This window comes from Prionailurus viverrinus, chromosome A2 (assembly GCF_022837055.1).
Source record: "Prionailurus viverrinus isolate Anna chromosome A2, UM_Priviv_1.0, whole genome shotgun sequence".
Lineage (NCBI taxonomy): Eukaryota > Metazoa > Chordata > Mammalia > Carnivora > Felidae > Prionailurus > Prionailurus viverrinus.
In genome coordinates this window covers 20,807,221-20,830,009 of record NC_062562.1, presented here as the reverse complement: position 1 = coordinate 20,830,009, position 22,789 = coordinate 20,807,221, and the positions used below count along the sequence as shown (strand labels likewise).

At 38.6% G+C, this 22,789-nt stretch overlaps 1 protein-coding gene across 9 annotated transcripts in view; it reads left to right on the top strand.

Moving 5' to 3' along the window:
- SFMBT1 (Scm like with four mbt domains 1) overlaps positions 1-22,789 on the top strand; it is a 130,525-nt gene that overhangs the window by 77,158 nt on the left and 30,578 nt on the right. For all 9 annotated transcript variants that reach the window (XM_047850722.1, XM_047850717.1, XM_047850724.1 and 6 more), the window contains 3 exons: positions 1,550-1,644; positions 12,542-12,782; positions 21,074-21,162. In XM_047850722.1, the coding sequence (XP_047706678.1) occupies positions 1,550-1,644; positions 12,542-12,782; positions 21,074-21,162 (425 nt within the window). The remainder of the gene's footprint in view (positions 1-1,549; positions 1,645-12,541; positions 12,783-21,073; positions 21,163-22,789) is intronic.

Below are 22,789 nucleotides of genomic sequence, written 5' to 3'. Positions count from 1 at the left end.
AGTGGAGTTTGCAATATTTGAATCTTTGCTCACTCAACAAAAATTTATTGAGTCTGCTGTGACAGGTACAGGAGTGACCAAAATGAAGTCTTGTCTTGGTAGGGTTTGTTTTCTAACGGGGAGGATACAAAGGTGTATGGCATACTGGCAAGTACTTCTGAATGCCTGTAAGATAATGGAAGCACAGTCTGGGGTGTCTGCTTTAGAGAAGTAGTGATGGGAGGCCTTTCTGGAAACAGGACGTTTGAGGAGAGGCTTGAACGTAATGAAGCGGTGAATGACACTGGGGAAGGGGTCTTTGAGGAAATCAATGAGGAAAGAGCATGTTTAGAGAAGAATAGTAAGAATCCCAGGGTCACTTGAGTGCAGTGAGCACACAAGAGGCTGGTTGGGGATGAAGTGGCAGGGAAGGTAGCCAGGCCTCACACCAGATTGGGCCTTCACAGTCTTCCAAAGAGTTTAGATTTCGTTGTAATTTTGATTAAAAGGTGAAAGGATATAGTGATTAGGTCTTGGGCTAGAGAGAGAGCAATAGAAATGGTGGGAAGTGATTTGATTTGAAGTGTATTTTAAAGGTGGTACCTACAGAGTTTTCTGATGATTTTGATGTATCTGTAGATGTGAAAGAGAAGTTGGAAAAAAAGGATAGCCCCACATTTTTGGATTGAGCCAAAATATGGACTGGTGGTATCTTTTATGCAATTGGAGAGTACTAAGGAGGATTCAGGTTGCAAATTTAAGTTTGAAATGCCTGTTAAGGCACCCGGGTGGCTCAGTCAGTTGAGCGTCCGACTTCGGCTCAGGTCACGATCTCACAGCTCCTGAGGCCAAGCCCCACGTCAGACTGTGTGCTGACAGCTTGGAGCCCGGAGCCTGCTTCAGATTCTGTCTTGGCCTCTCTCTGCCCCTCCCCTGCTCGTGCATTGTCTCTCTCTCTCTCAAATATAAATAAACATTTAAAGAATTAAAAAAAAAAAAAAAAGAAATGCCTATTAAGTATCTCAGGTAGTTGGCATTAGATACCAAATTATAGTCCAAAGTGATTATAATAGTTATACTCTCACCAGCTTTTATATGGCCCATCTGGGTGGATCCCTCCCTGATGGAGCCCAGCAGGAGACAGCATGTCACCCTTCCATGTTGTTGAGATTCATTGATCATCAGTACACAAAGGGAACCTGCCATTTACAATGAACATGTGAGGGGCACCTGGGTGGCTCAGTCGGTTGAGCGTCAGACTCCAGCTCAGGTCATGATCTCACGGTTCGTGAGTTTGAGCCCCACGTCGGGCTCTGTGCTGACAACTCAGAGTCTGGAACCTGCTTGGGATTCTGTGTCTCCCTCTCTCTCTGCCCCTCCCCTGCTCGCACTCTGTGTCTGTCTCTCAAAAACAAACATTAAAAAAATTTTTTAAAAACCTGAACGTCTGATTATTTTGTGTGTAAAATCAAATCGGTTAATTTGATGTGAAGTAAATTGTGTAAGTTAGGGTTACTAAGTTTATGTTTTTACAGTCTTGAGTTTTCTTTTGTTCTGATTTTAATTCCAGATGCTGGATCTGGTGTGGAAGAAGTGGAGTTAAGCTGGGAAGATTACCTAGAAGAGACAGGGTCCGCTGCAGTACCCTACGGATCTTTTAAACATGTAAGCACTGCCTGTATTTGTTTTACTGACTGCACCTTGTTCCTTTGACTCACGGTACCATCATTAGAGGGTTTAGAGTTATTTTAAGTTGGGACACTTGAAAGGATTTGGGTGCCTTTTCCTTTTTTCCTCCTCTTGCCACCCTCATTTTAAAAACTGGACATATTTTATTTTATTATTTTAAAGTAACCTCTACATCCAACTTGGGGCTCGAACTGACAACTGAGATCAAGAGTCACACTGATCAGAGTGCTCTCCTGACCAAACCAGCCAGGTGCCCCTGGACATACTTTAAAGTCTTTTTTTGGTTTTGTTTATTTTCTATCACTCAATGCAACACTTGTCTTTTTCACTCATCATGAGTATTCCTTTTTTTTTTTTTTTTTTTTTTTTGGTCAATAAAACCCCTCATAAATTGAAGAAAATGGTTTATTTTCTTACACTGTGTGTTATGACTGTTGGTTTGCACATTGGAAGTAAGTTCAGTAATGTCATTGCTTTCTCTCACGTTGAGCAGAAACGTAAGTAATATCATCAGTGGGTTATATTCGTGGCTGGGGCAGTATAGTTTTATGTCTTAATAGCTCAATTTAATGCTTAATCCATTGACCACATACTTGCCCTATATGATGCCTTTAGAATGGAAGAAAACAGTCCAAGTTTTATTAATAATTCATATTCAGACCTAGTTTTTGAGGCTTTTCACTTACATTCCCTCTTAAAACACAGAATTATTGATCTGTTGATTTCACGTTTCTCTTAGTCTGTTCAGGCTGCCATAGACTGGGTGGCTTGAACAACAGAAGTTTATTGTCTCACAGTTCTGGAGACTAGAAGTCTGAGATCAGGCTGCCAGCAGGGTTAGGCTCTGGTGAGGGCTCTTTTCCTGGTTTGCTGACAGCCTGGTCACTGTGTCCTCACATGGCAGAGAGTGAGAGAGCAGACTCTCCTTGAATCAGGGCTCCACTCTTAGGGCCTCATTTACCCTTTACTACCTCCATTAAGGGTGCTCATGGATTGGAAGAATAAATATTGTCAAAATGTCAATACTACCCAAAGCTATCTACACATTCAATGCAATCCCAATCAAAATTGCACCAGCATTCTTCTCGAAACTAGAACAAGCAATCCTAAAATTCATATGGAACCACAAAAGGCCCCGAATAGCCAAAGTAATTTTGAAGAAGAAGACCAAAGCAGGAGGCATCACAATCCCAGACTTTAGCCTCTACTACAAAGCTGTCATCATCAAGACAGCATGGTATTGGCACAAAAACAGACACATAGACCAATGGAATAGAATAGAAACCCCAGAACTAGACCCACAAACGTATGGCCAGCTAATCTTTGACAAAGCAGGAAAGAACATCCAATGGAAAAAAGACAGCCTCTTTAACAAATGGTGCTGGGAGAACTGGACAGCAGCATGCAGAAGGTTGAAACTAGACCACTTTCTCACACCATTCACAAAAATAAACTCAAAATGGATAAAGGACCTGAATGTGAGACAGAAAACCATCAAAACCCTAGAGAAGAAAACAGGAAAAGACTACCTCCATAAGGGTGCTGTCTTTTTTTTTTTTTTTCTTGTTTTATTTATTTATTTTTTAAATTTACATCAAAATTAGTTAGCATATAGTGCAACAATGATTTCAGGAGTAGATTCCTTAGTGCCCCTTACCCATTTAGCCCATCCCCCCTCCCACAACCCCTCCGCAACCCTCAGTTCTCCATATTTATGAGTCTCTTATGTTTTGTCTCCCTCCCTGTTTTTATATTAGTTTTGTTTCCCTTCCCTTACATTCATCTGTTTTGTCTCTTAAAGTCCTCATATGAGTGAAGTCATATGATTTTTGTCTTTCTCTGACTAATTTCACTCAGCATAATACCCTCCAGTTCCATTCACATAGTTGCAAATGGCAAGATTTCATTCTTTTTGATTGCCGAGTAATACTCCATTGTGTGTGTATATACACACACACGCACACACCACCTCTTCTTTATCCATTCATCCATCGATGAACATTTTGGCTCTTTCCATACTTTGGCTATTGTTGATAGTGCTGCTATAAACATGGGGGTGTATGTGTCCCTTCGAAATAGCACACCTGTATCCTGTGGGTAAATACCTAGTAGTGGTCGTAGGGTAGTTCTATTTTTAGTTTTTTGAGGAACCTCCATACTGTTTTCCAGAGTGGCTGTACCAGCTTGCATTGCCACCAACAATGCAAAAGAGATCCTCTTTCTCCACATCCTCGCCAACATCTGTTGTTGCCTGAGTTGTTAATGTTAGCCATTCTGACAGGTGTAAGGTTTTGATTTGTATTTCCCTGATGATGAGTGATGTGGAGCATTTTTTCATGTGTCCGTTTGGCCATCTGGATGTCTTCTTTGGAGAAGTGTCTATTCATGTCTTTTGCCCATTTCTTCGCTGGATTATTTTTTGGGGGGTGTTAAGTTTGATAAGTTCTTTATAGATTTTGGATACTAACCCTTTATCTGATATGTCATTTGCAAATTTCTTCTCCCATTCTGTTGGTTGCCTTTTAGTTTTGCTGATTGTTTCCTTCGCTGTGCAGAAGCTTTTTATTTTTATGAGGTCCCAATAGGTCATTTTTGCTTTTGTTTCCCTTGCCTCTGGAGACGTGTTGAATAAGAGGTTGCTGCAGCCAAGATCAAAGAGGTTTTTGCCTGCTTTCTCCTCGAGGATTTTGATGGCTTCCTGTCTTACTTTGAGGTCTTTCATCCATTTTGAGTTTATTTTTGTGTATGGTGTAAGAAAGTGGTCCAGGTTCATTTTTCTTCATGTTCCTGTCCAGTTTTCCCAGCACCACTTGCTGAACAGACTGTCTTTATTCCATTGGATATTCTTTCCTGCTTTGTCAAAGATTAGTTGGCCATACCTTTGTGGGTTCCATTTCTGGGTTCTCTATTCTGTTCCATTGATCTGAGTGTCTGTTTTTGTGCCAGTACCATACTGTCTTGATGATTACAGCTTTGTAGTATAGCTTGAAGTCGGGGATTGTGATGCCTCCTGCTTTGGTTGTCTTTTTCAAGATCAGTGAAAATGATAACACCACAACCCAAAACCTCTGGGATGCAGCAAAGGCAGTCATAAGAGGAAAGTACATAGCAATCCAGGCCTTCCTAAAGAAGGAAGAAAGATCTCAGATACACAACCTAACCTTATTCCTTAAGGAGCTGGAAAAAGAACAGCAAATAAAACCCCAAAACCAGCAGAAGACAGGAAATAATAAGGATTAGAGCAGAAATTAATGCTATCGAAATCAAAAAAACAGTAGAACAGATTAATGAAACCAAAAGCTAGTTCTTTGAAAGAATTAACAAAATTGATGAACCACTAGCCAGTTTGATCAAAAAGAAAAAGGAAAGGACCCAAGTAAATAAAATCAAGAATGAAAGAGGAGAGATCACAACCAACACAGCAGAAATAAAAACAGTAATAAGACAATATTCTGAGCAATTATATGCCAATAAAGTGGGCAATCTGGAAGAAATGAACAAATTCCTAGAAACATATACACTACCAAAACTGAAACAGGAAGAAATAGAAAATTTGAACAGTAAGGAAATCGACCATAACTAGTAAGGAAATCGAATTAGTAATCAAAAATCTGCCAAAAAACAAGAGTCCAGGGCCAGATGGCTTTCCAGGGGAATTCTACCAAACATTTAAGGAGGAGTTAACACCTATTCTCTTGAAGCTGTTCCAAAAAATAGAAATGGAAGGAAAACTTCCAAACTCTTTCTATGAAGCCAACATTACCTTGATTCCAAAACCAGACGGAGACCCCACTAAAAAGGAGAACTAAGACCAATTTCCCTGATGAACATGGTTGCAAAAATCCTCAACAGGGGGCTGTCTTAAAATACAGTCACATTGGGAGTTAGGATTTGAACATATGAATTTTGGGGGACACACAGTTTAGTCCATAGCAGTGTTCAGCAGGGCATAGTTCCTTTGTTCTAGGATTTAGGAAGACACAAATGCTCACTGAGAATTGTCTGATTTTGTGAGGTTAAACTGTATTGTAGGTGTTGTATATGCCAAAGAGTCTTGCTATTTTCAGTTTGTGTAAAAACTCAGTCATAATAGTTGCCCTATTTTTAGTTCACTTATGCCTTTCTTAAATTGAAGTAGTGAGAACTACATATTTTAAGTAAGGATTTAATTTTATATTACGTTGACTAATCTTTTATAATTGCTTTTGGTATTTTTTTTAACAAGGGAAGTTTATTCATGATCATGTAATACCTTTGAGTTATTGTTTTTAATGTTATTACTAATCTGATAGGTATTTATACATACTTATTATTTATTTATACTAAAATGAAAATGGGGGATAAATTTCCTGAGCAAAATTCTGGATCTAAAAAATGTCATTTTAACATTTTTAAAAAAGTTTATTCATTTATTTTGAGAGAAAGAGAGCAAATGGGGAAGGGGCAGAGAGACAGAGGGAGAGACAGAGAATCCCAAGCAGGCTCTGTACCATCAGTGCAGAACCTGATTCAGGGCTCGACCGTGAGATCATGACCTGAGCCAAAGTCACATGCTTAATGGACTGAGGCACCCAGGTGGCCCTAAAAAAGTCATTCATTCATTCATGTTTATTTTTGAGAGAGAGAGACAGAGTGTGAGCAGGGGAGAGGCAGAGTGAGAGGGAGACACAGAATCCGGAGCAGGCTCCAGGCTCCAAGCTGTCAGCACAGAGCCCGACACGAGGCTCAAATGTTATGACCTGAGCCAAAGTTAGACACTTAACCAACTGAGCCACCCAAGCACCCCAAAAAATGTCATTTTATTTTATTATTTAAAAAAAAAAATTTTTTTTTTCAACGTTTATTTATTTTTGGGACAGAGAGAGACAGAGCATGAATGGGGGAGGGGCAGAGAGAGAGGGAGACACAGAATCGGAAACAGGCTCCAGGCTCTGAGCCATCAGCCCAGAGCCTGACGCGGGGCTCGAACTCACGGACCGCGAGATCGTGACCTGGCTGAAGTCGGACGCTTAACCGACTGCGCCACCCAGGTGCCCCAAAAATGTCATTTTAAAGAAACAGGTTCCACCTCTCCTCTTTGAATGTCAAAGCAACAAGGAGCATGAAAAATAGATGTATACTCTCTGATCATCAAATGTAGAAAATATTTGTAAGCTTGAATCAGTATATGGTGAAAGACTGCCACGTGTGGTAAAAACCAAGCACAGGTATAGGAAGATGCCGAGAAGGAGTGCCTGTGGCTAGCTGATCACAGCCAAAGCTGCTGGAACTCAGATTTCCAGGACTTGTGAGCCACTGGCAAGTTTTATAGTACCCAATTTGGAATGAAGGAGGTGGGGAAGGTGGGGCTGAAGAAGAAATTAGAAGTAAACCACATTTGCAAGGATGACAGTTCTAAGATAGTAAAACAGTTTTCCTCATATCTGGTGAAGGAAACAGCACAAACTATGGGAAAGACACTAAGCTTTACCTGAATCTTCTGGAACAAAAGCTTTAAGCTTCTAGGGGAAGGAATGCAAACCTTTTAACTGCCTCCCCCCCCCCCCCCCCACCTCCCCACCGGGTACAGGTGAAGATTCTTTGCAGCCTGGGGAAAGAACAGAAGAAATAAAAGCCCTCTGTCCTGGAGAGGGGTAGGAATACATGCTAGAGCATTAAAGGTCCCCTACAGTTGGGAGAGGAGTAAGATCACTGTGAAGTTTGCACTCCCAACACCCAGGACACAGAACCTGAGACTGAGGCTGAATCTCAGAGAGTGTCCCTTCCTGCTTGTCTTCAATGACCAAGTTAGAAAATGTTGGGCAACAGAGGTCTGTTTGTAGGAGAGGGCAAGAGTGTGGAGATAGATGGTCTTTGAGATGTAGTCACAAAGAGAGGGCCTAAATCTCAGGGTGGAGCAGCAAGTATTGAGGGGAGAAAGCCCTCTGGCAAATGAGCCTATACCCTCAGTAGAAAATGCTAATGTAGTTTGGAGCCTCTGGTGTACTGTGAAAACCAAACAACAAAACCCAAACCCAATTGCACTCCTCACTGTATTGATTTAACCTTCTCCCTCAAATGTAAGGCCTAAAAAGAAACACCCCCATGTCCAGGCATAAATACTGTCTGCTCAACCTCAGTTATTCTGTACAGGATGTCTGGCTTTCAGTGAAAAATTATGGGACACACGAAGAACCAAGAGAAAAACAGCAAACTGTCAACAGACAAAGCATTCCACAGAACCAGACTCATAAGGCCCGGATACTGGAACTATCAGAGAATTTTAAATAACTATGAGTAATAGCTTAAAGGCTGTAGCAGAACAGGTGGACAACATGTGTGAACAGAAAAGGAAATCAGGGGCGCCTGGGTGTCTCAGTTAGTTAAGCATCTGACTCTTGATTTCAGCTCAGGTCAGGATCTCATGGTTCATGGGACTGAGCCCTGCATCATACTCTGTGCTGAGAGCACAGAGCCTGCTTGGGATTCTCTCTCTCCCTCTCTCTCTACCCCTCTGCTAGTCATGCACTCTCTCTCTCTCTCTCTGAAAATAAGTAAATAAACTGTAAAAAAAAAAACCAACAAAAAAACAAACAAACAAAAAAACAACACTTAGCAATCGACACTATTAGACACAGTGAAGTGGAAATTATAGAAATGAAAAACATGGTAATAAGAGATGTCAAATGCCTTTGACAAGCTCATTAGTCATCCTCAAACAGATGAGGAAAGAGTATACTTGAAGATAAGTCAATATAAATTTCCCAAACTGAAATGCAAAGAGGAAAAGAGTGGGGAAAAAAAACAGACCAGAACATCCAAGAGCTATGGACAGTATAAAAAAAGTCTAATGCATGTGCAATTGGAATCTCAGGAGAAAGGAGAGAAAGCGAGGAAGATACCTTTGAAGAGCATAATTCACCATAGTAGCAGAATAAAGGAGAAAAAATACATTATCACCTCAATATAAAGAGAAAAATAATTGGTAAAATTCCATACCCAGTCATGACAAAAACTCTTAGCAAACTGTAGATGAGAAAATTAAAGAAATCTTTAATTTGCTAAAGGATATCTATAAAAAATCTACAGCAAACTTTGTTAATGGTAATATGATGCATACTTTGTTTTACATATGAAACAAGATAAAAATGTTGGCTAACATGACTTCTGTTTGCTAGTGTATTGGAGGTTCTGGCTAATACAGTAAGGTAAGCAAAACAACTAAAATGTATAAGGATTTGGAAGAAAGGAAAAATGTCATTATATACAGATGAATAAAATAATTTACAGATATAGGATTAATGAGTAACTTTAATAAGATTATTAGACACAGGGTAGCATGAAAAATTATTATATTTCTGTATACTAGCAACAAAGAAAAGTGGGACTGAAAGATGTAATTTACAATACCATAAACACATCAAATGACTAATAAATGTAACAAAAATTTGCAAAGTAACTTCAAACCATTATTGATGTAAGTTAAAATAAAGGAATGTGCCTTGTTTATGTAATGGAAGACTCACTATTGTAAAGATGACAGTTCTCCCAATAATAAATAAATCTATAGTAGATCTATAGATTTACGGCAACCCATGTCAAATACCAAAAGAAAACTCAGATAGGAATTGACGGTCTGATTCTAAAGTTCATGTGGAAATGCGAAGGAGCCAGGATAACCAGATGCAGCTAAGGAATAAGACAAAACAAGAAGACTTGCTGTACTAGGTAGTGAACTGAATTATAGCACTGCAGTACGACTCAAAGGAAAAACAAAAAATCAGAAGCAGATCCACTTTTGTGGGGACACTTGACTTATAACAAAGGTGGCAGTTTCCAGTGGTGAGGAAAGGTCAATTGTGTGTGCATCTTCAAACAAATAAAACCTGACTCCTACCTAATACCATACATGGAGAATAATTCAAAGTGGATATTAGTTGTAAATATTAAAGGCTTATGGAAAATACATCTTTATGACTTCTAAGGATAGGGAAATTTTGTTTAAAAATACAGAAACGCTAACTTTTTAAAGAAAAAACATTGATAAATCAGAGTACATTAAAATTAAGAACTTCTGTTCATCAATCAGAACCATAAAGAAATTGAGGTAATGTTTGCAACACAAGTAACTGACAAAGAACTGATATCCAAAATGCAGACTTGACCAAAAATAGGCAAGAATCTTAGCCATTTCCCAAAAGAAGAAAAGTAAATGGCTAAAAGATATAAAGGTTTCCATCTTCATTAATAACGAAAAAGTCCAAATTAAAATCACAGTGAGAGGGGTGCACAGGTAGCTCCATCGGTCCCACTCTGGATTTTGGCTCAGATCCTGGTCTCACAATTGGTGAGATTGAGCCCTGGGTTGGGCCCTGCGCTGACAGCAAGGAGCCTGCTTAGGATTCTCTCTCCTCTCTCCCTGCTCTCTCACTCTCTCAAAATGAATAAATAAACATTAAAAAATAAAATAAAATCACAATGAGACACATAACACACCTTCCAAAATGGTTAAAATGAAAAGGACTGAAAATATACAAACTTTGCCTAGAGTGTTGCAGCAAAAGGATTTTTTTATACTACTGGGAAAGTAAACTGGTGCAGCCACTTTGGAAATGGTTTGACCATATCTGTTATAGCATTCCATGTATGTTTGCCCCAGAGACACAAAGATATTCTGTTTATAGTCTTACAAAGCTGCAAACTTCTCACAGTGCCTACTGTTTGTAGCATTAGAATGGATACATTGTGGCATATTTGTATAATGGAATACTATACAGGGGTGAAAAGAAATAGACTGTTAAATGTAACATGAGCAAATCTATAAGCAGTGTTGGGCTGGAGAAAAGCACACACAGGACAACATTCATACTGCATAATTCTAATACAGTGAGGAGTACAACAGGGCAGTTGATGGGAAGGGCAGGGGGTTTTGTACAGGACGTAGGACTTTCCCTCCCTGGCTGTCTTTCCAGGACTCCCCTCAACTGCCCAGTGTTTGTGATTGCTGGGTTGCATTTATTTGTCAGGTCTTCATAGTCTCCTCCGGTGCTTAAGAGTTCCTCGTTTCTTCTTTGTCTCTCATGGCCTAGACATTTTGAAGAGCATATAATGTATCAGTTATCTTGTGGAATATTCCTCAATTTGGGTAATTCATGATTAGCTTGAGCTTATGCAGATTTGGGAAGAATTTCATAGAACGATACTGTGCTTTTCTCGTTGTATGACATCAAGGGTGTATGATTTTGATGTTTTAGAACTGGTAATGTTAACTTTGATCAGTTAGTTAAGGTGGTGTCTGCCGTAGTTCTTCACTGTGATGTTACTGTTTTCCCCTTTATAATTGGTAAGAATCTTATAGAAGAACCTTTGAGATTCTGTGAATATCATAGTCATTTTTGCACTGATGCATGATTCTTGCCTGCAGTGTTTATTTCTGTGTTTTTTCTAATGGTGATTTTCTATTTCTATCATTTTTTTCTATATTAATTGGTCTTCTATTCTAAGGATCTATCCCGTCTTCTCTGTTGATTATTTTTTACACTATGGACTCATGGATATTATTTAAATCTATGGATTATAATCCATTAGTCTGATTATTTACTTTATTGCTCAAATTATTCCTAATGTGACCATTGGGGGATCCTTCTGGTTGGCTCTCATGTCCTTTACAAATGCCCTCATCATTTTTGAAGAATTTCTTTACTTTCTGGTATCACAAGATATTCTAGGCTCTTCCTATGTTTTCTGTACCCCCAAATTGGTATCACTTATTTCTCCATGGAGCCCTTGTTCTTTTCATTGGAGGATGGCATTTATAAATCAAGATTTGTACGCTGAATTTGCTTATTGCTAATGAGTATCATTACTTTCAGTCCCTGTCAGTTCACAGAGGTAGAAGATGTATTTGCACACACATACATACACATCTGTACTATTTTCTGTCATTGTGACCTCGTTCTGATACTGCTGATTCCAGTCCAACACAAGTTTCATTCTATTCTCCCCTTTCCTTGTTTGTACTTCTTTCTCCCACAGTGAGAAACCTGGCTCTCATTTCTCACAATATATGTACATACTTTAATCTTAGTATACACATGAAGTAGTTCCAGAATTGCTCACCCATGCCTTTGTGATCATATAATTTATCATTTAAATCAGGATACTTTGAGAGAGAAACGGGCCACTGTTAATTATCATTCAAGGAAAACAGGTATAAACATAGACTATTTGAGGGAAACTGGGAGGTATGGGTCTCTACATATGGTACATGTTATACTAATTTATTATCATTATAGCTTATTTTGTCTTTCCCCTTTTCTAGCATCATAAATCTTTTTGGAATGATCTAGAAATCACTCTTGAAAACATAATGTGTTGAAGGCTATTAAAATAGTGAACATTTAGTGATTTATGTACTTAATAGAAAACATTTTCTGTAATCATAGTAGACTGCTTTTGTGAAAATATTGAGTTCTATTAAAATTCCTTTGGAGTCAGCTAGAACAGAGCGGCATTGCTGTTCCTTGTTTTGTTTGGATCACTCCTGTGAGGTAGCATTGGAATTTCTCAGGTTTCCCTTGAGAAGGTTTTATTGCGTTTAGTGCTTCAGAATTGTAAGTCTTAAAAAAGGCTGTCGGAGGGGCGCCTGGGTTAGCTCAGTTGGGTAAGCGGCCAACTCTTGATTTTGGCTCAGGTCATGATCTCACACTTTGTGGGATCGAGCCCCGCATCTGGATCCATGCTGTCAGTGAGGAGCCTGCTTAGGATTCTTTCTCTATCTCCCTCTCTCTGCCCCTCCCCACCCTCGAAATAAATAAACTTAAAAGAAAAGAATGGCAAAAGAAATACTCATTTGAGATACTTATTTGGTGGTTAATAAAATTTCCCTGTTCAGGTGGACACACGCTTGCAAAATGGCTTTGCTCCTGGGATGAAGCTGGAGGTGGCTGTGAAAACAGACCCTGAAACCTACTGGGTTGCCACCATCATCACCACCTGTGAGCAGTTGCTGCTGCTCCGCTACGATGGCTATGGCGAAGACCGGAGGGCGGACTTCTGGTGTGACATCAGGAAGGCCGGCCTCTACCCCATTGGGTGGTGTAAGCAGAACAACAAGACCCTTGAAGCCCCGGAAGGTAATAAAATACATGTTATCAAGACATGATATGGTATGGCCGTGGCTACACCCTTGAGGTTTTCATTCTCCACGCACATAGCTTTCTCTAACTTTTTTGGGTTAGCATTTTGAATGAAAATATTTATAAGGAATAATGCACATTTCCCTATTTTTAAAAATTATTTTCTGGGCTTCATAAAGCCTTGGGTTTTTATGGTACTCATTGGGAGCATCAGTTGCTTATCATCTTGTAAGACCGTGAGGCTCTCTGAGTTTGGGACTTGTAGGTCTGTTTGTCTTTAAGTACGTTGGGCCAGATTGCTAGGCTATTGATGCTCGGTATCTTCTGAGTTTATTGTCCTCTCTCTTCTCAGCCCTAGGTTATATCTGGGACCTATGAACTCTTAAAATGAGTCTTAACTTAACTTAAAATGAGGAACTGAAGTTCCTCTCCAGGAAAGAGCCTTACTGGGAGTAGAATCCAAATTAAGCAGGACAGAGGGTCATGTAAAGGTGGAGAAAGGGAAGAATCCAAATTGAGCAGGAGGAGGAGGGTCATGTAAAGGTGGAGAAAGGGAAGAAAGGCTTCACGCTTCAAGAAAATACCAGAGCTTATATGTTTTTCTTTACTTATTTTGATATAATTTCAGATTTACAGAAAAGTTGCAAAAATAGTATAGAAAATTCTTATAGACTTTTTGCCAGGTTTCCCTAAATGTTGACATTTTACCAAACTTATGTTGTCCTTCCTTCTCCCTCCTTCCCTCTCACTCTCATACACACACATGCATGATTTTTTACTGAACCATTTGAAAGTCAGTTACAGACATGATGCCCTTTTACTCTTACTTTAATGTTCTTACAAAAATAAGGACGGGGCATCTGGGTGGCTCAGTCGGTTGAGTGTTCAACTCTCAATTTCAGCTTAGGAAATCCCAGGATTGTGGGATCGAGCCCTGCCTCCGGCTCTGTGTTGGGCATGGAGTCTGTTTGAAATTTTCTTTCTCTCCTCCTCTGCCCCTCTCCCACTTGGCATGCACTCTCTTTCTAAAATAAAAAATAATAATAATAATCATAAATAAATTTAAAAGATTGTATATTTAAGAAAAAACAAGGACATCCATTGGCACAATAAAATAACAAAATAAAGAAATTAACTTTGATTTAATACTATAATTTGTAGATCTTACTCAGTTTTTACACATAATGTTTTGATAGTAAAAGGAAATCCCAGATCATGTATTGTATTCAGGTGTCATGTCTCATAAGATTCCTTTAATCTGGATGTTTCTCAGACTTTGTTTTTTGTGACTTTGACATTTTTGAAAGTTATGGGACAATTTTCCCAATAATGTTGATTATGCCTTGTTTCTTTTCCTAGTCCAGGATTCAGTCCAGGATCACACATTGTATTTGATTGTCACGTCTTTTTAGTTTTCTTAACCTTTCTTTGTCTTTCTTGGTGTTAATGCTTTTGAAGAGTACAAGCCAGTTAGTCTTTTGGACTGTCCCACAGTTTGGGTTTGTCTGATGTTTCCTTAGACTCAGATTATGCACTTTTGGTAGGAAAACTGCAGAAGTGACACTGTGTCCTTTAGGGCATCAGTCATTATTAGGATGAGACACCTGTTGTTGGTTTGTTCTATAGCTGGTGATACAGTAACTTTCATCACTTGACTAATTTGATGTATGTCAGGTTTTTCCACCATAAAATTACTTGTACAGCTTTTAATTAATAAGTATCTTGTAGGAAGATACTTTGAGATGATATAAATATCTCATTGCTCTTCAAACTGTTACCCGCTATTTTTAGCATTGATTGATCATTTTTATCTGAAACAATTATTACTCTAATATTACCAAATAGTATTATCTAATTCTGTCTACATTTCATAATTGGCTTTCTGCAATAGAAAGAGCTTTCCTTTTCCTCCACTTACATACATATACTTATATATGTGTATGTGTATTTACGTACACATGTATGTCAGTGTAGACTCATGATTCTTATTTTACTCAATGGGTTATGTTCCTTTACTGTCATTATTTATCTTGATGCTCACATTGTCCTAGATTTGGCAAATGGGGACCCCTTTAAGCTGCCACTAATGTGTCCTTTGTTATGTTCCCATCATTCTTTGAGTAATTTATGTTTTAGTTCAAGAAGCTTTTCTCTGTCTCAGCACTGAAATCAGTCATTTCTCCAAGAAGTCCTGGTTTCTTTTGGTGAATAATGGTATTTTGAAATGAATATTTAGGGGGTGCCTGGGTGGCTCAGTCATTTAAGCATCCGACTTTGGCTCAGGTTATGATCTTGCAGTTGGTGAGTTCGAGCCCCGCATCAGGCTCTGTGCTGACAGCTCAGAGCCTGGAGCCTGCTTCGGATGCTGTCTCCCTGTCTCTCTGCTCCTCCCCCACTCATGCTGTTTCTCTTTCAAAAATAAATAAACATTAAAAAAAATTTTGAAATGAATATTTAGGTGTTAGGGTTCTTGGGGTTCTGTGGGCTTCTATCTGCCATATTTTTAAGTGTTTTGTGGGAAAAAAAAAAAAAAAAAAACAACGTAAGGAAGCTCTAGAGGCATGAAGCTACCTAGCCTACCATCTCATCTTGAGATGAGGAAAATTCATCTCATTTACATGATTTTAGTTGAATACAAGGTTATTATAATGAGAGAGAAGGATGGGATAAAATACTTCTGGAGAAGCATAACCACAAAAGAGATGAACACTGTGTCACATAAAAACATTTCAAAACAAGCTAAGAGAAAGTAGTAACGATAGAAGCAGTGAGAAAAAGTATAAATAAAATTTATAAAAATTCAGAAATGAGATGATTGGAGAAAAGGAAGATTTGAAAAGAGAAAAAGTAAAAGTTAGGCAACAACTAGAAATATAAAAAAATATATTAGAAATGAAGACTAAGTTAAAATGAACACAGGAGCAAATTTACCATGGATAATATCTGAAGAGAAATAGCAGATGAAAAGGAAGAAAAATTGCAAAATAAAAAAGATATGAGAAAAGAAAAAAGATGGGGTAAAGTCCCTAAAGAAAACGGCAACAGAGAAACAATAAAATACTATAAACTATAATTCAAGAAAACCTTACTGAAATAAAATAGGACATGAAATACATCTAGAAAGGGCTCACTATGTACAGGGGAAAATCCAGTGAGAACAGCTACATCAAGATGTGTTCTAATGACACTTGGACTTCAAAGTAAAACATAATCCTAGGCAAAAAGTCTTAATTTCTTAAAAAGGAAGGAAAACAAGATTGTCAACAGACTAATTGACAATAGTGCTTTTCTTTTTTTTTTTTTTTAACTTTTTTTAATGTTTATTTTTGAGAGAGAGAGAGAGAGAGAGAGAGCGTGAGTGGGTGAGGGGCAGAGAAAGGGAGACACAGAATCCAAAGCAGGGTCCAGGCTCTGAGCTGCCAGCACAGAGTCTGATGCGGGGCTCGAACCCATGAACTGCGAGATCATGACCTGGGTGAAGTCAGGCGCTTAACCAACTGAGCCACCCAGATGCCCCTTGACAATTGAGCTTTTTGATAAAAAATAGTAGGGTAACATAGTTAAGAAATTCAGTAAAAGAATCTATGAGACAAGAGTTTTACATCTTGTCACACTGAACTTTAGGTGTAAAGGCCATATGCATACTGCTATGAAGATACGAAGATTCAGGTTCCTTTGAGCCCTTCCTAAGACATCCACTGGAGACTGAACTTTAGAAAACCCAATGAATGAAGAAGCATCAGCATAAGAACTGTTAATGAAACATTAAATATATATGTAGCTATAGAACTTGGAACTAAATGAAGGGTATGAAGGAGACAGTGTAATATATAATAGCTACATACTCTGATAATGTAGATACAGTGTCACTATAAAAATGTGGGACAGCAGAGTAGGGAGGGCATGTGCATAGTGGTAAAGCTCACTCACTGCCTTTTTTTCTTTTTTTAAAAACCAGCTTTATTGCAGAGTAATTTAATTGCCTTTTATTTTTTTAGCTAATTACCTTTTAAATGTTAATTGAGAATAAAAGGCTATTGCCTGAAATAGGATGGTGAGGAAGAAGAGAAAAAAGTAGTTTTGGCTAATGTTACTGCTGTTTATCAAAGAATAGAAAATAGTCCAAAAATAGAACTAAAGTGTTATATAAAGGTATTAGTATAAAGGGAACCAGGAGAATAAATGCAAACCTTTCTAAATGCCAAAAGATAAATTTTAAAAAGAAAAAAAGAAAAAGTATATGTTCAAATAAAATAGATAACATAGTGAAAGACTATATATACATACACACACACACACACACCAATAATCTATATGATATTTAACAATGTGACAGAATTGAAGCCATACCTATTGATAATATCCATAAATGTCAATGGGCTTACTCTTCTAAAAGTAAAAAAAAAAAAAGTTCAGGTTGGTCCACAAGGCAAAGCCTACTTTTGTGCTGTTTATAGGAGATATACATAAATGGAAAGATCCTGAAAGGGTTAAAATGCAAGGATGGACAAAGATAAATCAAATAAAAAAGAAAGTAGGAGTGTCAGTCTTGGTATTTCACAAAGGTAGAATGCAGATTAGAAAGCATTACAGGAGACAAAAGGATACTTTATAATGAAAAAAGCTGCAGTGCCTGGTAAAAAGAAATGGGGACCATCTGCATACAGGCAGGAGCATTCTCCAGGATGTCTTATTTTATGGAAAGAGAAAATGTGTAAGAAATGAAGGAGGGGGAGAACATATGAATATGTATATGTGAAGTTCATTTTTTTTTAAATAAAAGGATAAATCATTTTAAAAAGTTACCTGTGGGGCGCCTGGGTGGCGCAGTCGGTTAAGCGTCCGACTTCAGCCAGGTCACGATCTCGCGGTCTGTGAGTTCGAGCCCCGCGTCAGGCTCTGGGCTGATGGCTCAGAGCCTGGAGCCTGTTTCCGATTCTGTGTCTCCCTCTCTCTCTGCCCCTCCCCCGTTCATGCTCTGTCTCTCTCTGTCCCAAAAATAAATAAACGTTAAAAGTTACCTGTGGGGAAACAAGGGAATGGAATGAAGTGGGGAAAGGGATAGAAGCTAGATTTTCTGAATGTGTCTATTTTGTAGATTTGACTTTTGAATTATGTAAGTATTTTATAGAACTATAAAACATTCTAAAGAAATTTCTAAACAAACAAAAAAAACCCCACAAAAACAAAAGCAGCAGAGAAATGTAACTGTGTATGGAGGTTGTGAAGTGACCTCTCAGACAACAATTTCGTTGGCTTTCAAATACAGTAATTTAAAGTAAAGGTACATCCCTAATAGGGGTATAGCGTAACAACAACAACAAAAGTAAGCTGTTTTTAGTAATCATTGTTGGTCGCAAAGTTGATACTATTTTGAAATAATATTTGGGTATTGTGGAATAAAGTCATTATGAAATGTATAATTAAGAACTAGGGTTTTCAGCAGGATAGAAAGGAGACAGAGCTTAGGTATATGAAGTAGAAACAATGTCTTCATGAATTTGTATTGGCAGTGTCCATATGAACTCCTAATCTGACTTATGTCTTTAAAAAAGGATCTTTCTTTGTTCTAGATACTGAAAAAAACTAGAAACACAAACTTAGTATAAAGAATATTTTTTTAAAAACGAGCACTCAGCACCCTAAGTATGATCTCTGAATACCATCTTCACCCAAACAAATTTGAGCTCCTTGGAGAAGGAGCTGGTTCTTGTACCGGGGCAGGAAAGGTGCCAGCTGAGCCTGGGACACCGTTCATACCAAAAGTGAGAAAGATGTCAGTGCCTGTTTACTAGGGTCATATCAAAAGAGACTCCTTCTGGTTAAAGACAGGACAGTGTGAGCATCAGTAGGAGAACAGCTGCGATGACCTGAAGCATATCGGATGTGCTTTAATCTATAATTTCCTAGTGTGACTTTTAAACAGAACTCTCCTTGATCGCCTTTGGAGGGTGATGGGGACGCCACTGACGATTTTGAAAGCTGGTAAATACAGGGAAAGATAGAGAATCAAACATATATCCTGCTTTTTTTCCCTGTGAACTATAACACAAGGTAATGAAGTAGTTGAAGAAGAGAAATTTTTCTTCACAGAATATTTTTGGTTAGTAAACAAAAATGGGATGATGGGAAAATCACCACTTTTAGCCCTTACGAATTGTGTATCTGTGTAGTGACCATTAAAAGGTGCTAACACCACAAAAGGAGAGACAACCAGACTGAGTCTGCTTCTTGATGGAAGTGGTGGAAGATTACGACTCTGCTTTTGAGCTGTTGACTCTCCCTCAAAAGAGTCAAATCTGAATTTGATCAAGCCTGTAGCTGTAAACACTGATTTATACAGAATACAGAGGTCATTGGAACAACCAGTTACCTCCCACATGGAGGCTACCAGTAAAAGCAGACTCAGAAAAATGCTAAACAGACAAAAGGCTGTTTTTCAACAAATACGCTGCTAGAAAGAGAATGGGGAGATGGAGGGGAGAAGGAACATACACCTTAAAAGAGACTTAAGCAATAAATCAACCATTTGCAGTGTGTACATCTCATTGGGATCCTGATTTGATCAAGCAAATTGGAAAAAACTGTGAGACATTTGGGGGCATTTAAACATGGACTAGATATTTGATATTAAAGAATTATTAATTTTTAAAGGCGTCATATTGTGCTTACATAAAAAGTTATTTTTTTTTTAATTTTTTTTTTCAACGTTTATTTATTTTTGGGACAGAGAGAGACAGAGCATGAATGGGCGAGGGGCAGAGAGAGAGGGAGACACAGAATCGGAAACAGGCTCCAGGCTCTGAGCCATCAGCCCAGAGCCTGATGCGGGGCTCGAACTCCCGGACCGCGAGATCGTGACCTGGCTGAAGTCGGACGCTTAACCGACTGCGCCACCCAGGCGCCCCTAAAAAGTTATTTTTTTAGAAATACATACTGAGGGGCGCCTGGGTAGCTCAGTTGGTTGAGCATCCGACCGTTTTTGTTTATTTATTTTGAGAGAAAGAGAGAGCGCGCGTGTGTGTGTGCACGTGAGAGAGAGCGGGGAAGGGGCAGAGACAGAATTCCAAACAGGCTCCACACCCAGAGCAGAGCCAGCACGGGGGCTCGATTCCACTACCATAAAATCGTGATCTGAGCCAACATCAAGAGTTGGACGCTTACATGATTGAGCCACCCAAGCACCCTGAGCATCTGACTCTTGATTTTAGTTCAGGTCATGATCCCAGGATCATGGGATGGAGCCCTGCATCGGGCTCTGGGCTAAGTGTGGAGCCTGTTTAAGATTTTCTTTCTCTCTCTCTCCCTCTGCGCCTCTCCCCAGCTCATGCTCGCTGTCTACAAAGAACAAAAACAAACACAAAAACCACTGAGATTATATTGGATGAAATTACATGATACTATATGATACAGTTATATCAGGAATTGGGTTCTAAATAATCTGTGGTTGGTTGGCAGAACATCTGTAAAGGACCAGACAGTAAATATTTTAGGTTTTACAGGCCATGTGATCCTTGTAACAGATACCTAACACTACCTTTGTGGTGTGAAAGCAGCCACAAACAGTGTGTAAACAAATGTGCATGGATGTGTTCCAATAAAACCTTATTTACAAAAATAGACAGTGGACCAAAGTTAGCCCAAAGGTTGTTGTTTGCTAACAACTCCTGGTCTGGATGGAAAAGTTGACCATGAAGTGACAGTTGTTGAAGCTAAGGTACATGGAGATTCATTATACTATTTTCTCTACTTCTATATATATTTGAGAATTCCCATGATAAAAAATAAAGTAGTGGGGCACCTGAGTGGCTCAGTCAGTTAAGGGTCTGACTCTTGATTTTGGCTCAGGTCACGATCTCACAATTTGTGTGTTCGAGCCCTGCGTCAGACTCTGTGCTCAGAGTGCGGAGCCTGCTTGGGATTCTCTTTCCCTCTCTCTTGTTGCCCCTCTCCCACGGTCTCTCACATGTGCACGCTCTCTCTCTCTCTCTCTCTCTCTCTCTCAAAAAAAATAAAAAAAGTAGTTAGCTTTTGGATAAAATTAGGCCGCTGTTACTGTATTCTCTTTTGTTTTGTGTATCCCTTTTATTAAACTAATTAGGAAGGAGCTTTATCTAGCTGGGGATTTTTTTAAGCTCTGAAAGAAGTAACATGTTGGACTTAGATATTAAAAGTACAAATGCACCTCTAAACCATTTTCACTGGTTTAACTTCTCTGTATTAGGTTTTGTTTCTGTGTGTTCTGTAGCTGACATTATGAGTAATCACTCATTTATTCCCTCATCTAGGCATCAGAGACAAAGTGTCTGATTGGGATGAGTTTCTGCGGCAGACCCTGGTGGGAGCGTGTAGCCCTCCTGTTCCCCTGCTAGAGGGCGTGAGTATTACTGCTTGCAGAACCAGTGTGGAAAACTCTTTTCATCTTCGGTGATATTTCTTGTCCAAGGAATCTTAAAATTGGTTGCTTGTTTAGCACTCTAAAGCAAATAAGCATCATTACTACAGACGTAGACAGTGGGTATTGCTGGGTTTAAACGTATCCTCAGAAGTTGCCAACTGGTGCCTTACTTAGTGCCTAAAATATTCCAAATTAGTTGCTGACACATAAAAATCTAGCTTTCCAGATTCTTTTATGAAGTTGGAAAATGTGGCCTTTTTGGGCTCTCTGTAACTGAGCAGGTGTTGATTCTACTTCAGGAATTTGTAACTCCCACCCCAGGTGGATTGAGACCCCCTTTTCTTTCACTCAGAAGACCCTGGACCTATCGTATCCTTACCACCTACCTTCTTTCAACAGTCCTTTTAAAGTAGGGTAGCTTTTGAGCTTGTTAGTGAATATAATACTGGTTTCTTGTCTTTGTGAAATCTGTTTATTGGTTATGACATTTCTAAGTTATATTTTGTCGCTTTCTGTCCTACCATTACATGCTTTGTGGCATATGTGAAATGCAATGTATGAATGTTCCAGTTTCTCTACATCTTTGCTGACACTCTTTACTCTCTTTTGGTTATAGCTATGCTAGTGAGTGTGAAGCGGTATCCAATTTTGGACGCGCATTTTCCTAATGACTAATGATGTTGAGCATCTTTTTCTATACTGTTGGCCATTTGTATATCTTTTTGGAGGAAATGTCTTTGCCTGTTTTTAAATTGGGTTTGTGTTTTTTTTTTATTACAGAATTGTAAGAGCTCCTTGTATCTGATAACAAATCCAGACCAGATATATTTCCAGATGTTTTGTGCATCGTCTTTTCATTTGCTTGACGATATTGTTTATAGCACAAAAGTTTATTTTGATGTAGCCCAATTTATCTGTTTCGTTGCTGTTGCTTATGCTTTTGGTGTCATACCTAAGAAGGCTTTGTTTAATGCAAAGTCACAAAGATTTACTCCTCTGTTTCCTCCTAAGTGTTTCATAGGTTTGACTCTTATGTCTAATTCTGTGATCCATTCACATTCCCCCTTTAAAACTCAGTTGGTAAATACTCTCCCGGCTGATCTTTATATTTTATACTCAGACTCATTTCATTATGCTTAGCCAGAGCCTGGCACATACTAAGTAAACAGTAAAATTCTAATGATTGAATGAAATCATGAACAATGAATTAATAGGTGCCCAGCTCTACATCGACCATGATTCTGACATTCTAATACTTAGCTGTGAATGTGTTTCTCCATTTGTTCGTATGTTCTTTTGCATACATATGAATATGTGAGCAGCGTCACAGAGCAGTTCTTATTAGGGGAAAAAAGTAAGTTTGAATATTAAGAAATGACTAAGTGATAATGGAATCAGCATTCTTTTCTATTCTTTATTGTAGCTTTTAATGTATTTCTAGAGAGTGATAATTAAACTTTTTCTTTCCATCAGCATAATCAAAACACTGTGTTCATAGGAACGTTGTTGTGAAATGAGTGAAAAATCAGAAACAACTGAAATGCCATCAGTAGATAAGTGGGTAAATTACTACTCACTTATAACACAGAATATCAATAAAATGGTC